We start from the raw sequence: 14,019 nt of genomic DNA, 5'->3' as shown, positions 1-14,019 counted from the left end.
CTTGTAATACAATTCCGTTTGTTACCAGGCATTTTCCTGTCTTCTGTTGCCAATACCGATTGCCAGCCTTTTATTCAAGATTACCACGGTATCCACCGACAGTGGTGAGTGGCTATTGTTGTGTGCGCTATATATAGTCTAAACTGTGGACTTGTAGACACCTTTTGCCCACCCTACAGTACGTTTATAACACCTGTCTGTTTATCTTGCTTCCAAACAGTGCCCGGCTGGGTACACTGTAAGTCAATTCCAATTTTTTATCACGCATGGGTTGCATTAATAAAAGACACCACAAGGTATTATCCGTTCATTTTAATTCATACATATTCATTAATGATTGCGACTACACATACTCACACAATTTTCACTTTCCCGTAGATGTCCCTCACTGTCTAGTCCTGACGAGACCTTTACTGAGCAGGTCGAAACGCCGTCGACGCCATAGGGAATGAACCTTTTCAAGCACAGTGTTCTATGATTGCAGATAGTCACTGCTAAGAATTGCTTTATTATTGCGCTTGGTCATTTTCCCTTTGTAAATATTCATAATAACAAAGTTGTACAGATCACTTATTATTTTATGTTCTGTTTTTTGTTCACAAAACCACTGGGGACACATTGCACAATTTTTTGTAAATATGTCGCTGTTATAACTATTAGACTGAGTGTCTGAAAGTTGAAATACAAAGAATAATTTCTTTAAAAAATTGGTATATATGTGTGCTTCTTTCTTTGCCAGACCCTTTTCTGTTACAATTTAATAGTGCTTATCTAAGCTGTTATATTAAATATTGTGTTAAATAAATATGCCACAGGAACCATTGTTCTTTGGATAAACATATTGCCCTGGTTCCGCTGTGAGTAGGGTTCCCTTGTTTCCCCCTTTCGTGTTTTCGTGCGGTGGCTGCACCGCAAGGGTTTATCCACGCTGTTGGATTTTTCCCTTCCCTATAGATTAATAGGGTATTGTTCATACAGAGTTGGGGATGGCAGAGAAGGATGCACCATTATACACAGAGGAATATATTGCTAAATTAACAAGTGGACCGTCTTTGTTTTCAAATCTACCCGTGAATACTAGCAGTCCTAGACAGGTACTAATTGAGAAGTTGGAAAAAGCAAAGAAAAAACACGTACGCACTGAATTGCATGCTCGCATGCTTACTGACTATCTACGCGCAGGCATAATTCCACAAGGCCTTCAGATTAGAAACGTACCAGGCATCTTTAGAGAAGACCCAAAATTTAAAGGCAGTTTTTGTGGTATTTCAGTTACGTGCTCGCGACACTGGATGGTTCTCGGTGTCGAGACAGCCTTGGAACATTCAAAAGCTGAGCTTAAAGAAATAGAAGAATTAGAAAAAGAACTTCTAGGCGACGACGGGGTCGCCGAGGCTAAGACACTTCTAGATAAACTAAATAAAACCATAGATGAATTTAATTCTTTTGAACTAAAAAAGAAAGCCGACAAAGTCACTAAAGACATTAAATTCTATAGCAAGGAGAGAGCCTTTCCTTACTTAAAAGAAGACTATTTTGTAAACTTCCCTAATCAAAATAGACAAAATACTTGGGGCAGATTTAGAAAAAATCAATCTGTAACATTCTCAGAATCATCAGGAGGCTCAAGTGACTCTGACGGTCAACCAGGGCCCAGCAATTTCAATCATCAGGGCCAACCTTTTTTAGACAGAGGAGGAAAGACGAAGAAAACAAGAGTCTGGCACCAATACCCAGGGGAACGCCAAACAAGAAACAAGCATTACCAATGGGGGCCACAGCCTTACTAGATTATGTACCCAGCCATATAGACAATATGGATACAATACCTATCTTTAACTTGTCTAAGCATATATTGTCATCTACTGAAATCTCTTTGTTGAGTAAGGGTCTCTCCTTTGTAATTACAGAGAAAAGTAATTATTTCAACCTGAAATCTGAGTTATTCCAGTTCTTTAGGAAAATTCGCCTTAAAATATTCTTTAAAGATCGCGAATTGACTGATTACCAATCGACAACTGGACTTAAACTGCCCTCTACTTTTTATCCTACTAACAGCATGATGCCCCCTGAGTTGCTCACCTTTGAAAAGTTGATTCTGGAAGGGGTAGATAACTTGAAGCAAAGCAAACAATTTACTCCTTACAATATCTCTTTATTGGAGCGTCGAGCACTTGAGAATTTGAAAAAAGATACCTCAATAGTACTTAAACCTGCAGACAAGGGGGGAGGAATAGTAATACAAGAACGAACTGATTATGACATGGAAATAAGTAAACAAATTTCTGAAGAAAGGCATTATAAGAAACTCCAACATAACCCTCTGGAAGAAATTCGAGATAAAATTGTGTCTATTACCAAAGTAGGACTTGATCAAGGCTTTCTGACTAAGAAAGAATTTGATTTTTTGAATTCTACTAACCCAAGGACCCCTGTCCTGTATACTCTCCCCAAGATACACAAAAATATAACCAATCCCCCAGGGAGACCTATTCTATCAGGTTGTGGCTCGATTTTAGAGCCCATTGGTAAATACATTGATTTTTTCATCAGAGATTACGTTCCCCTACAAGCAAGCTATGTTCGTGACACGATGCATATGATAAATCTAATAGAAGATCTGGCTTTCCATAAAGATACGGATTGGTTAGCGACCTTAGATATATCATCACTTTACACCAACATTCCTCAGAATGATAGTATTGTATGTATAAAAGATCTGCTGGATACTAGACAACGACCGTTTAATGTACCCACTTCATTTATAATTTCATTGCTAGAAGTAGCACTCCAAAGGAACTATTTTGTTTCTAATGGGCAATATTATGAGCAATGTGGGGGCACGAGCATGGGAGCAGTTTTTGCTCCAAATTTGGCTAATATCTACATGAACAAGGTAGAGAATGATTTTGTTCTATGTGATCGGAACCCGTACCATACCAGCATCAATTGCTGGTATAGGTATATAGATGATATCTTTTTAATTTGGAGAGGGAGCGAGGAGGATTTCGAGAAGTTCGTTGTATACTTAAACACTGCCCAAACTCATCTAACTTTTACATCCACACTACAGAAAGATATTATTCCATTCCTTGATTTAAATATCCAGCATGAGGACAATAAATTGTATACATCCCTTCATAGAAAATCAACAGAAAAGAATACCTTACTATCGTATCAGAGTCAACATCCCAGGGCATTGAGAGATGGATTGCCCTTTGGGCAATTCTTAAGGATTCGTCGAAATTGTGCTCGACGTGACGACTATCTAAATGAGGCAGAAGTACTGAAAAACAAGTTACTAAAGAGAGGTTACCCCACTAAAATAGTGAAAAAATCACTAAAACGTGCCTGGTACTGCCCTCGTGAAGAACTATTGGTCACTAGACCAAAAGCAAAAATGGAGAAAATAGTGTGTGTCACCACGTTTGGAACTCATACTAACAAGATCCGTAAAAACATCATAAAAAATTGGGATATTATACAAAGCATCGATCCCCTAATTGAGGTACCTTTGTTTGCATACAAAAGAGGAAAGAATTTAAAAGATCACCTAGTTAGATCCTCCACTGAAAAACTTGCCAAGAAAGGTGGCACTCTAGAAGCAGCTTGGTGTTTACCACCTATTTTGGGCCATTATCCCTGTGGCAATTGTGTGATCTGCCCATTGACAGAAAAAACTAATATTTTCAAATTTGGCCATTATGAACACACACTAAATTTCTTCTCTAATTGCAACACACGCAATGTCGTGTATTGCATTTGGTGTCCATGCGGTCTGCCCTATATTGGGCAGACACAACAACCAGTAAAGGCCAGAATAGGACAACACCGCAGCCGTATAAGAAAGGCAGTTTTGACAGCCCCATTGGTATGTCACTTCCAAGAGAAAAATCACTCTGCGGATCAATTGAAATGGCAGGTAATAGATATTGCGACAATACCTGAAAGAGGAGGGGATATTTCACAAATATTACAAAGACGTGAATGCCATTGGATTGACAGAGTCAATTCAATTAATGAGGGGCTTAACTCTGCAGATGAATGGAGGGGCTTTGTTTCCACTCTGACAACTTGATTATGAAAAGTAAAAACATGTGTTCATTTTGTATGTCTGAAGATGTATAAGAAATGTGAATATGTGGGAAGGTTCTTGTAATGTTTCTTTAATTATTTACATAATTGTATATAGAGTTATTAGAAAACAATGCAAATATAGCTGTGATATATCTATGCTATATGGCATCTGTGCACGTCTGTTTTGAAACATCCTTAATAGGTTTGAACTGCTGTACAGCAAATTGAACAACGTAAGAATTCCACATCGTAATGACCGTGATTTTGATAAATAATTGTTGTACAGGTAATGCCAGCTCTGCATAAACGGCAATTGTTAATGTGATGGGCGCTTTGGGGGCCAACAGGACTCGATTAAATTACACCACGTTCACCGCGATAGTTCAGTGGTTACATATCATGGCCGTTACCATGACAATCACCCGTGGTTTACCTTCAGTGTTTACATATCATGGCCGTTACCATGACAATCACCCGTGGTTTACCTTCCGCCTATCTCACAGTGAATGCGTGCGCACCTCACGCTCCGCGTTATAAACGCGATGACGCACACACACCCGGAACTACTCTGTTACCAGACAGACGACCGGTGAAACGCGATCAGGCGTTCCGAGTTCTCAGAGCAGGTGAGCACCACGACTGCCCCCCGCGTAGATATCTTTAATAAACGAACCTACCTTTAACAAACGAGCATTCCTTTAATACAGTTTCCGTTTATTAACAGGCATTTTCCTGTCTTCTGCTACTAATTATTGATTATCATCCTAACATTCAAGTTCACCACGGATTCCATCGACAGTGGTGAGTGGCTGTTCCATGTGACATATATGTCCAAGGGGTGGCTTTTGTAGACACTTTAGCAATACTGCCACGCACATAGATTCCTGCAATATATTAGCCCTCTTGTAATACAATTCCGTTTGTTACCAGGCATTTTCCTGTCTTCTGTTGCCAATACCGATTGCCAGCCTTTTATTCAAGATTACCACGGTATCCACCGACAGTGGTGAGTGGCTATTGTTGTGTGCGCTATATATAGTCTAAACTGTGGACTTGTAGACACCTTTTGCCCACCCTACAGTACGTTTATAACACCTGTCTGTTTATCTTGCTTCCAAACAGTGCCCGGCTGGGTACACTGTAAGTCAATTCCAATTTTTTATCACGCATGGGTTGCATTAATAAAAGACACCACAAGGTATTATCCGTTCATTTTAATTCATACATATTCATTAATGATTGCGACTACACATACTCACACAATTTTCACTTTCCCGTAGATGTCCCTCACTGTCTAGTCCTGACGAGACCTTTACTGAGCAGGTCGAAACGCCGTCGACGCCATAGGGAATGAACCTTTTCAAGCACAGTGTTCTATGATTGCAGATAGTCACTGCTAAGAATTGCTTTATTATTGCGCTTGGTCATTTTCCCTTTGTAAATATTCATAATAACAAAGTTGTACAGATCACTTATTATTTTATGTTCTGTTTTTTGTTCACAAAACCACTGGGGACACATTGCACAATTTTTTGTAAATATGTCGCTGTTATAACTATTAGACTGAGTGTCTGAAAGTTGAAATACAAAGAATAATTTCTTTAAAAAATTGGTATATATGTGTGCTTCTTTCTTTGCCAGACCCTTTTCTGTTACAATTTAATAGTGCTTATCTAAGCTGTTATATTAAATATTGTGTTAAATAAATATGCCACAGGAACCATTGTTCTTTGGATAAACTCCTGCAGATTCAGCGGCACCGACAACATCTCCGCTACGACCACAACACAGATTCCCGACCCCAACCACCTAGAATGCATCCTTCTCAACACCCGCTCGGTCCACAGGCACGCCATTGACCTTTGGAACCTACTAGACACCATGTCTCCTGACGTCGCCTTCCTAACGGAAACATGGATGAACGCTTCCTCCGCCCCTGACATCGCCATCGCTATCCCTGATGACTATAAGATCACACGCAAGGACCGCACCGACCATACAGGAGGTGGAATCGCTATCGTCCATAAGAAAACAATCCGCATCTCAACCAGCTCTGATGCCAACCTCGCCAACTCCGAACACCTTCACTTCCAGATCCACATCGACCCCAAGACCACACTCAGAGGCACCCTCCTCTACAGACCACCAGGACCACGCGCAAAATTCAGTGAAGACATCACGGACTTCATCACCCCTCACGCGCTCCCCTCCAAAGATTACATCCTTCTGGGAGACCTCAACTTCCACCTTGAAAAGATCAACGACCGCAACACCGCCACCCTCTTGGACAACCTCGCCAACCTCGGACTTAAACAACTGGTCACTTCCCCCACCCACATCGCAGGTCACACTCTCGACCCCATCTTCACCTCCAGCAACCATGTCTCCTTCAGCCACACTACGGATCTCCTCTGGACTGACCACAGCTGCGTTCACTTCACCTACAACAAGCCGAAACCCATCATCCACCTCCAACCAACTCTACAAAGAAACTGGAACAAAATCACCACAGATCAGATCTCCACATCGCTCCTTCTAACCTCCCCAGCCCTCTCTTCTAACGCCAACGAAGCCGCCTCCAACCTCACCCTTTGGTTATCCAACACCGCCGACACCTTAGCACCACTGAAAAAACGTCAACACAAACTTGGCATCAAGAAGGCCTCATGGTTCAACGACGACCTCAAGAAGTCCAAAAAACTGTGCCGCTCCCTTGAAAAGGCCTGGAAAAAAGACCCATCCACCAGCAACAAGGACGCCTTCAAAAGCGCCATCCGTACTCACCACCAACTGATCCGAAAAGCCAAGAAAACAGCATTCAAAGATCGACTTGACAACAACGCCCACAACAGCAAGGAACTTTTCAACATCGTCAAGGAATTTTCCAACCCCTCGGCCAACTCCAACGACATCACCCCCTCTCAAACCCTCTGCGATTCCCTAGCCTCTTTTTTCCACAACAAGATTGCTGACATCCACAACAGCTTTGACAACCAACCCGGAAGCCAACCCACCCTACCATCAGCTGACCATCTTCCTCCCGTTAACACCCTTAACGCCTGGAACCCAATCTCCACTGAGGACACCATCCGCCTGATGAATTCCATCCACTCTGGATCCCCCACAGACCCATGCCCTCACCACATCTTCAACAAAGCAGACTCCGTCATAGCTCCGCACCTCCGAGACGTCATCAACTGCTCCTTCAACTCCGCTACCTTCCCAGAAGACTGGAAACACGCCGAACTCACCGCCCTTCTGAAAAAACCAACAGCAGACCCCACCGAACTCAAAAACTACCGCCCCATCTCGCTTCTTCCATTCCCGGCCAAAGTCATCGAGAAAGCTGTCAACAACCAACTCGCCGCCTTCCTCGAAGCCAACAAATCACTCGACCCCTCACAATCTGGCTTCCGAGCCAAACACAGCACTGAGACCGCCCTCATCGCAGCAACAGACGACATTCGAACTCTACTGGACAATGGAGACACAGTCGCCCTCATCCTCCTCGACCTCTCTGCAGCCTTCGACACAGTCTGCCACAGCACCCTTTTACAACGCCTCAGAAACATCGGAATCCAAGGAAAGGCACTGGAATGGATCACCTCGTTCCTCTCCGGAAGAACCCAGAGAGTCCGCCTTCCTCCATTCAAGTCCGAGGCCTCTGAAATCATCTGCGGCGTACCACAAGGATCCTCACTCAGTCCCACCCTCTTCAACGTATACATGAGCCCCCTCGCGGCCATAGCCCGCCAACACAACCTCAACATCATCTCTTACGCGGATGACCCTCAACTGATCCTATCTCTCACCAAGGACCCCAGCACCGCCAAAACTAACCTACACGAAGGAATGAAAGAAGTCGCCGAATGGATGAAACAAAGCCGTCTGAAACTGAACTCAGACAAAACAGAAGTCCTCATCTTAGGTAAATCCCCCTCTGCATGGGACGACTCCTGGTGGCCGGAAGCCCTCGGAAATGCACCCATCCCGACAGACCACGCACGGAACCTTGGCGTCATCCTGGATTCTTCACTCTCAATGAACAGACAAGTCAGCGCCGTATCCTCTTCCTGCTTTAACATTCTTCGCATGCTCAGAAAAACATTTCGCTGGATCCCCTCCGAAACAAGGAAAACAGTCACCCACGCTCTAGTCACGAGCCGACTGGACTACGGAAACACCCTCTACGCAGGTACCACCGCTAAACTCCAGAAGAAACTACAACGAATCCAAAACGCCTCAGCCAGGCTCATATTAGACATCCCACGCAACGAACACATCTCTGGTCACCTTAAAGACCTCCACTGGCTACCCGTCAATAAGAGGATTACTTTCCGACTGCTTACCCACGCACACAAATCACTCTACGACATCGGACCAGATTGCCTCAACTCTCGACTGTCCTTCTACACCCCCGCCCGCCAACTTCGCTCTTCCAGCCAAGCCTTCGCCACTGTACCTCGCATCAACAAGACCACCATGGGAGGCAGATCCTTCTCATACCTGGCTGCCAAAACATGGAACTCACTCCCCGCTTACCTTCGCCTCACCCAGAATCACCTAGCGTTCAGAAAGCAGTTTAAAACGTGGATATTTGACAAATAATCCTCTTCCCCTTCCTAAGCGCCTTGAAACCCTCCGGGTATGTAGTGCGCTATATAAATGTTATGACTTGACTTGACTTGACTATGAACTACCTGGAATTTACAACAATCCAATTGGCCCTTGGGGTGTTTTAACCTTGATTCGGGAAAAAAGAGTACTTATATAGATAGACAACACGGCCAGGATGTGTTTTAGTAGCAAACAAGGCGAGACCCATTCGAACCAGCTCCGTTGTTAGTTCAGAAAATTTGGCATTCAACCATTCGTAGTCCTATTAATTTCTAAGGACAGCATCTGCCTGTACTGATCAATGATTTTACAGATCTCTTAAGCAGCTGCATCAACAAAAAGATCACTCAATCAGTAAGTTGACTCATAGAGCATGGCTTGTCACCCGTCAGGGTATCCAGGCACTAGCAGAATTCAGGGTCTTAGTCAAAGAGCCAGGTTTTCAGCGTCCTTAGGAACTATTGATGAGTAGAGGAGGTCCTGAGGTGCAGGGGAATCTGTCCGAGACTTTGGCTGTGAGGTAGGAGAAGCAGCATCCTCTGGTTGTTCTGTGCCATATGAGGGGAGTGTGGGCCAGCATGAGGGCGCCGGAGTGAAGGTGTCTTGCGGATTTGTGGAATCTTAGGTGGTTGATGTAGGTATGTCAGAAGTCGTGCAGGGCCTTGAACGCGTGGATGAGGAGCTTGAACTGGCCCTGGAGCCAGTGGAGTTTTTCGAGGTTGGGGTGATGTGCATGCGAGAAGAGAGATCCAGGAAGAGTCTGATATTTAAGTCTGTTAAGAGGCTTTAGTTGTCCAACCGATCTTTAGCACCTTCTTTCAAATGTCTTAACCATCCACTCTCTAGCCACTGCTTACAGTAGGTTCAGCTTTATAGTCTATGCAGAGCACATGCTTCTAAAGCAGCGTGTGCTCTAAATGGGATATATTACCCTCTAATCCTCTGTATGTACCTTGTGGTGCTGTAGCCACATGTGCTCTTCAACCTTCCCTGTAGCGAGCAATAATTCAGACAATTTACACATTTACTGCTGGTACTCTCGGTGCACAGTACATATATTCTGTCATTACCCGCTGAGGGAAAAACAATGCAAGCTGGAGTCTTTGTCCTTGTGTAATGGGGGCTAAGGGAGGAGTTATGAGCTATCTTGAGACAGCAGACTTCTTCAAAGAAAAACAACTTGCAAATGCCCGCGCCAAAAACTAGATGGCAGGAGGACGCAGAGCATGTGAATCTTCAGCACCACAAGCTACAAGCAGACTGTAGCAGGGCAAGTAACATTCTCCTTTATTGCTTCCAAAGAAACTGTTGAAGCTCACATTTGTATTTCAAGACAAATGTTCCACTGACAGCAGTAATTTGTTTCTAGCACCCATTTGCTATAGAGGATATTATAACAATTTCATTTTAATTTCATAATCGATGCGCTTAGGACAGAGATGAAGCTATAGTTACTATTTCATTCCCCTTATTCCAGGATGAATTGGTATTTCATTCTCCATTTGCCAGGAAGAAACTGGAATTATTATTTTGTGATCCATGTTCCATCAAGAAGCTGTTCCTAATATTTCACGATCTCTGCTCTATTGAGAAGCTGTAATTCGTATTTCATGTCCCCATTTTAAGTAATTAGTATTTCTTGGCCTGTGTACCAGGGAGAAGATTGTAAAGATGCTGGTGGAACTTCTGACCAATCAGGTGAAAGAGAAGACGTTGGTGGTAATGGCGCTGCAGCTGTTGTATGTCCTGATGTCGAAATATGATTGGCGTGTTCTGTTCGCTACCGAGGGAGGTGTGAGAGCGGTGATGGTGGGCATGCAGGAGTACACCACGTCCCCACTGGTGCAGCAGGCGGCCCTGGCGGTAAGTGTTCTACAGTCTCTGCTAACCTTTCTCACCATCAACTCCATGTGTAGTGAACACAGTTGTTACCCTGGCAGGGAGTAGACCTGGTTATAAAATCGCTATAACTTGCAAAGGGTCTTCTTGGTACTGACCACTCTTCCAGCTAATGCTTGTACTTCAGTGGCTAACAGTCTTGTGAATGTCTAATGGGCATTGTGAGAAAGCAGTTGTGTTGAGTGTCCCTTATCTTTTTCCTGCCGGTGTTTTAGATTTTGACCATTGGGAGACTGCTTGAAATCCACCCAGCGCATGCGCACTGACTTTATGAAACCTGTTGAAAGAGTGACTAACCACAGTGCACACATTTAACTTTTAAGTAATGCCACAAAAATATATTCCTATGTGACTGCATCCTAAAACCTACAACAGGGCATGTTAAAGTAAACCGTTTTTGCCTACTTTTCACATCCGTGAAATTACTCTTAAGTATTACCTTGAAACCCACAAGGCCTCAGAGTGAAATGTGTAAAAGTTACAGTTATCCAGTATCAGATATGGCTGTCCCTGCAGTGACTAGATCATAGGAAGCAGTAGCAATAGCATAACTTCCTCAAGTGTCTGATGTGGCGCAGAAGACCCGTAGGACAATTGGATTGGTATGGGGACCAAAGCAAGCGCCAGGAGATGATGGAGGGAGCACGGAAACTTTTCAGACACTCACCCCAAGTCACTATTAGATCTGGGTTCAATCCATCATCATTCTTCTGTTTACTTCACCACCCCAGTTCAGACACAGCTATATGCAAATCATTCTTGACCCTGTGCCTCGTGGGAACAGTCCAGCCTGAGCTGCCAAGCCAGGTCCTCCCTGAACCGAAAACAAGCATCCTGGGACCGGGTTCAGGGTAACACCCCTCATCAGCCAGGCAAGCTTGGATCCAGTGGCAAAGTGAGCAAGGGACCCACGTCTGGGCATGCCCTGCCAACGTAGGGCGAACAAAACAAACACAAGGAGATGATGGATGGTGCGCTGAAACTTTGCAGGCACTCACTCCCAGTCACAGATCTGGGGTGAATCCATCATCGTTCTTTAGCTCACTTCGCCACCCCAGTTGAGACCCAGCTATATGCAAATCAATCTTGACACTGTGCCTCATGGGAACATTCCAGATCGAACTGCCCAGCCAGGTCTTCCCTGGACCATCATCTTCTTGTGTTTGCTTTGGTATGGGGACCATCACAAAAAGAAACTGGTGTATGGCTGGTTAGTCGTTAAAAATATAGATGAACCTTCATACACTAACCTAGGTATCATCGTTCATTATAGGGTTTTCTGCATCCTCCCAACAGGTTAGTGGGCGGGAGGGCGGGCTCGATCGACCTAATTGAGAGCACTTCTGTAGTTTTGTGGCTCACCTGTTGGTGAGGTCAGTGGGTGCTTGCCTGTAAATAAAAAATCCCTTCAGTGATACCTGTTAATATAAGTTATATTCTGTGGGTCAAATGCTGTGGGATATTAAAAACAAGATTGGGTAATCTAAGGGATTGTTATTGTTCCCAACTTGACTCTTTTCAGCTGTCTCACTGGGCCCACATGGGTCCGTAGCCTTCCTCAGGATCGTGATCGCTTGGTCATAAACTCTCACACGCATGCATCCAGTCATTCTCTCTAAAGTATAAAGCCTCCAGGTGGATGTAACTCTATTAGCTCAAGCTGTTACCTGTGGGTGGGAAAGATGAATAAGACACACACAAATAACATATATGTGTTAGACGGTTTGCAGACTGAGTTGAAGAATACCAGAGTTTCTGGACACAGAAGTGAGAACAATGGGTCTGGTCTATCCAAGCTGCACTCATGCTCGTGTGACACTGCAAAAGCAAAGCACTCGTGAGTTGAGGGAAGTGGATCCGACTGGTGATCACAATGGTATGTGAACATGCTCTCATACATGGTGTATTTATCCCAAACCCTTACTAGCACTATGGGTGAACCGCATGGAGCACCCCATGGAGGTCTTGGAAGTTGACGTGCCCTGTGGGCGCACGCTAGAAGATTGGAGAAGAGGTTTCAGGTTCCTATTTAGGAAATTCATTGTAGAGTACAAACAAACCCATAAAGTGAGCCGCTTACTTTGTCAAGGGCTCATATCGGCCAGAAGCCTATCCCAACATCTGCTGCCTCCACATGTTTTCTAATGAGTGGCAGAGCCCCTGTCAAAAGCAGGTCCTGGAAGGAAATGTGGTCATGGGACTGTACACTGTAACACTTACCGGGGCAGTAAAGGACGAAGATAAGGCACTGGGCTATGCTGACAGAGCCCTGCCAGAAGAAAAGTGCCTATGAGGATGCATGTCTGCAAAGCCATGCACAGTTGAGACTGGAGGGAAAATAATGACCATTTTGTGGGGACTCTGTCTTGAAGCTGATGATTTGATATTCACTATCAGAGACTACTGGAGGCAGAGGTATAGGCTGAAACAACTGTCCTTCGGTGGGTTGGATGGTTTGCAAATCAGACATAAGTATCAGTTTCACTGACCATCTTTTATGCGCAAGACCAAGGCAAAAACAAAGACCAAGAAAATGGGGGCCTAAGTTGAGGCTGCCAGCTCCCAACCCCATGATATCATCCATCATAAACGTGAAGGCGGAAGTGCAGTATCCCCATTGGCGTATACGTTGGATAGTATTTTCAAGTCCATCTGTGACAGGAAGGAAGCTCTGGACTCCACTATGGACACAACAATAATAACTGATGAAGGACTGCTTTGTCACGATCCAAGAAAGCTATCGGGGTGAAGTACGCAGAGTAATCAACAGATGAAATACGTCTGTCCACAGATGCTCTAGAAGCAGGTGCTTGACCTTGCCAAGAGAGCAAGATGTCTTGAGGACAGGGCGGTAGTCTCTGAAGGGCACAATAGATAGATCTAGAATAGATGTGAAGATTTCAAAACCTCGGTTGTTGCGATGTCTGAAGGTGACCTCCCTTCTGGACAGTCGTTATGTAGCGTATTCTGCATCAAGTTGCAGGAGAGATTCGGGACAGGAGAGACTGAACCCCAAGCTGCACAGAGAGGTGCATTTGCTGTTTGCGAGGTAGGCCGAAAAAAGGTGACCTGGCATTATAAATCCTCCTTCACTATGACCAAGAATACTGTGACTGGTTTAATATTTAGTGGAGGTGGATTAGAGACAGGAGTTCGATCACAGGGGCCGGGGGAACTTAGTCCCTTCAGTATTCTCCGGCTTTTCCAGGCACGCCAGATTTAAGAATACCCAATTTAACTCTCCACATTGGAGATATCTGATGCCGAAATGATTATGGCTTCAGCACAGCAGCCTGATCTGGATGCATGTTCAAGCAATGCCCGGTAATCAGCCGTTGCTGGAAGGAGTTATAGAGCACCTGATGGAGACTTTAGATTGGAAAGAGCTTTGTACTGGAGGAGACCTTAGACCAGAAACAGCTTTAC

General features: G+C 44.4%; 1 protein-coding gene across 1 annotated transcript in view; it reads left to right on the top strand.

The window, feature by feature from the left end:
- The window catches only part of CUL9 (cullin 9), a 443,484-nt gene that overhangs the window by 103,380 nt on the left and 326,085 nt on the right, over positions 1–14,019 (top strand). Inside the window, exon 9 of the mRNA XM_086948773.1 lies at positions 10,350–10,557. Coding sequence (XP_086804899.1) covers positions 10,350–10,557 — 208 coding nt within the window. The remainder of the gene's footprint in view (positions 1–10,349; positions 10,558–14,019) is intronic.

Source organism: Lissotriton vulgaris, unplaced genomic scaffold (assembly GCF_964263255.1).
Source record: "Lissotriton vulgaris unplaced genomic scaffold, aLisVul1.2 SCAFFOLD_375, whole genome shotgun sequence".
NCBI classification, from domain to species: Eukaryota; Metazoa; Chordata; class Amphibia; order Caudata; family Salamandridae; genus Lissotriton; species Lissotriton vulgaris.
Note: the sequence above shows the minus strand (reverse complement) of the source record. Positions and strands in the feature narration are given on the sequence as shown.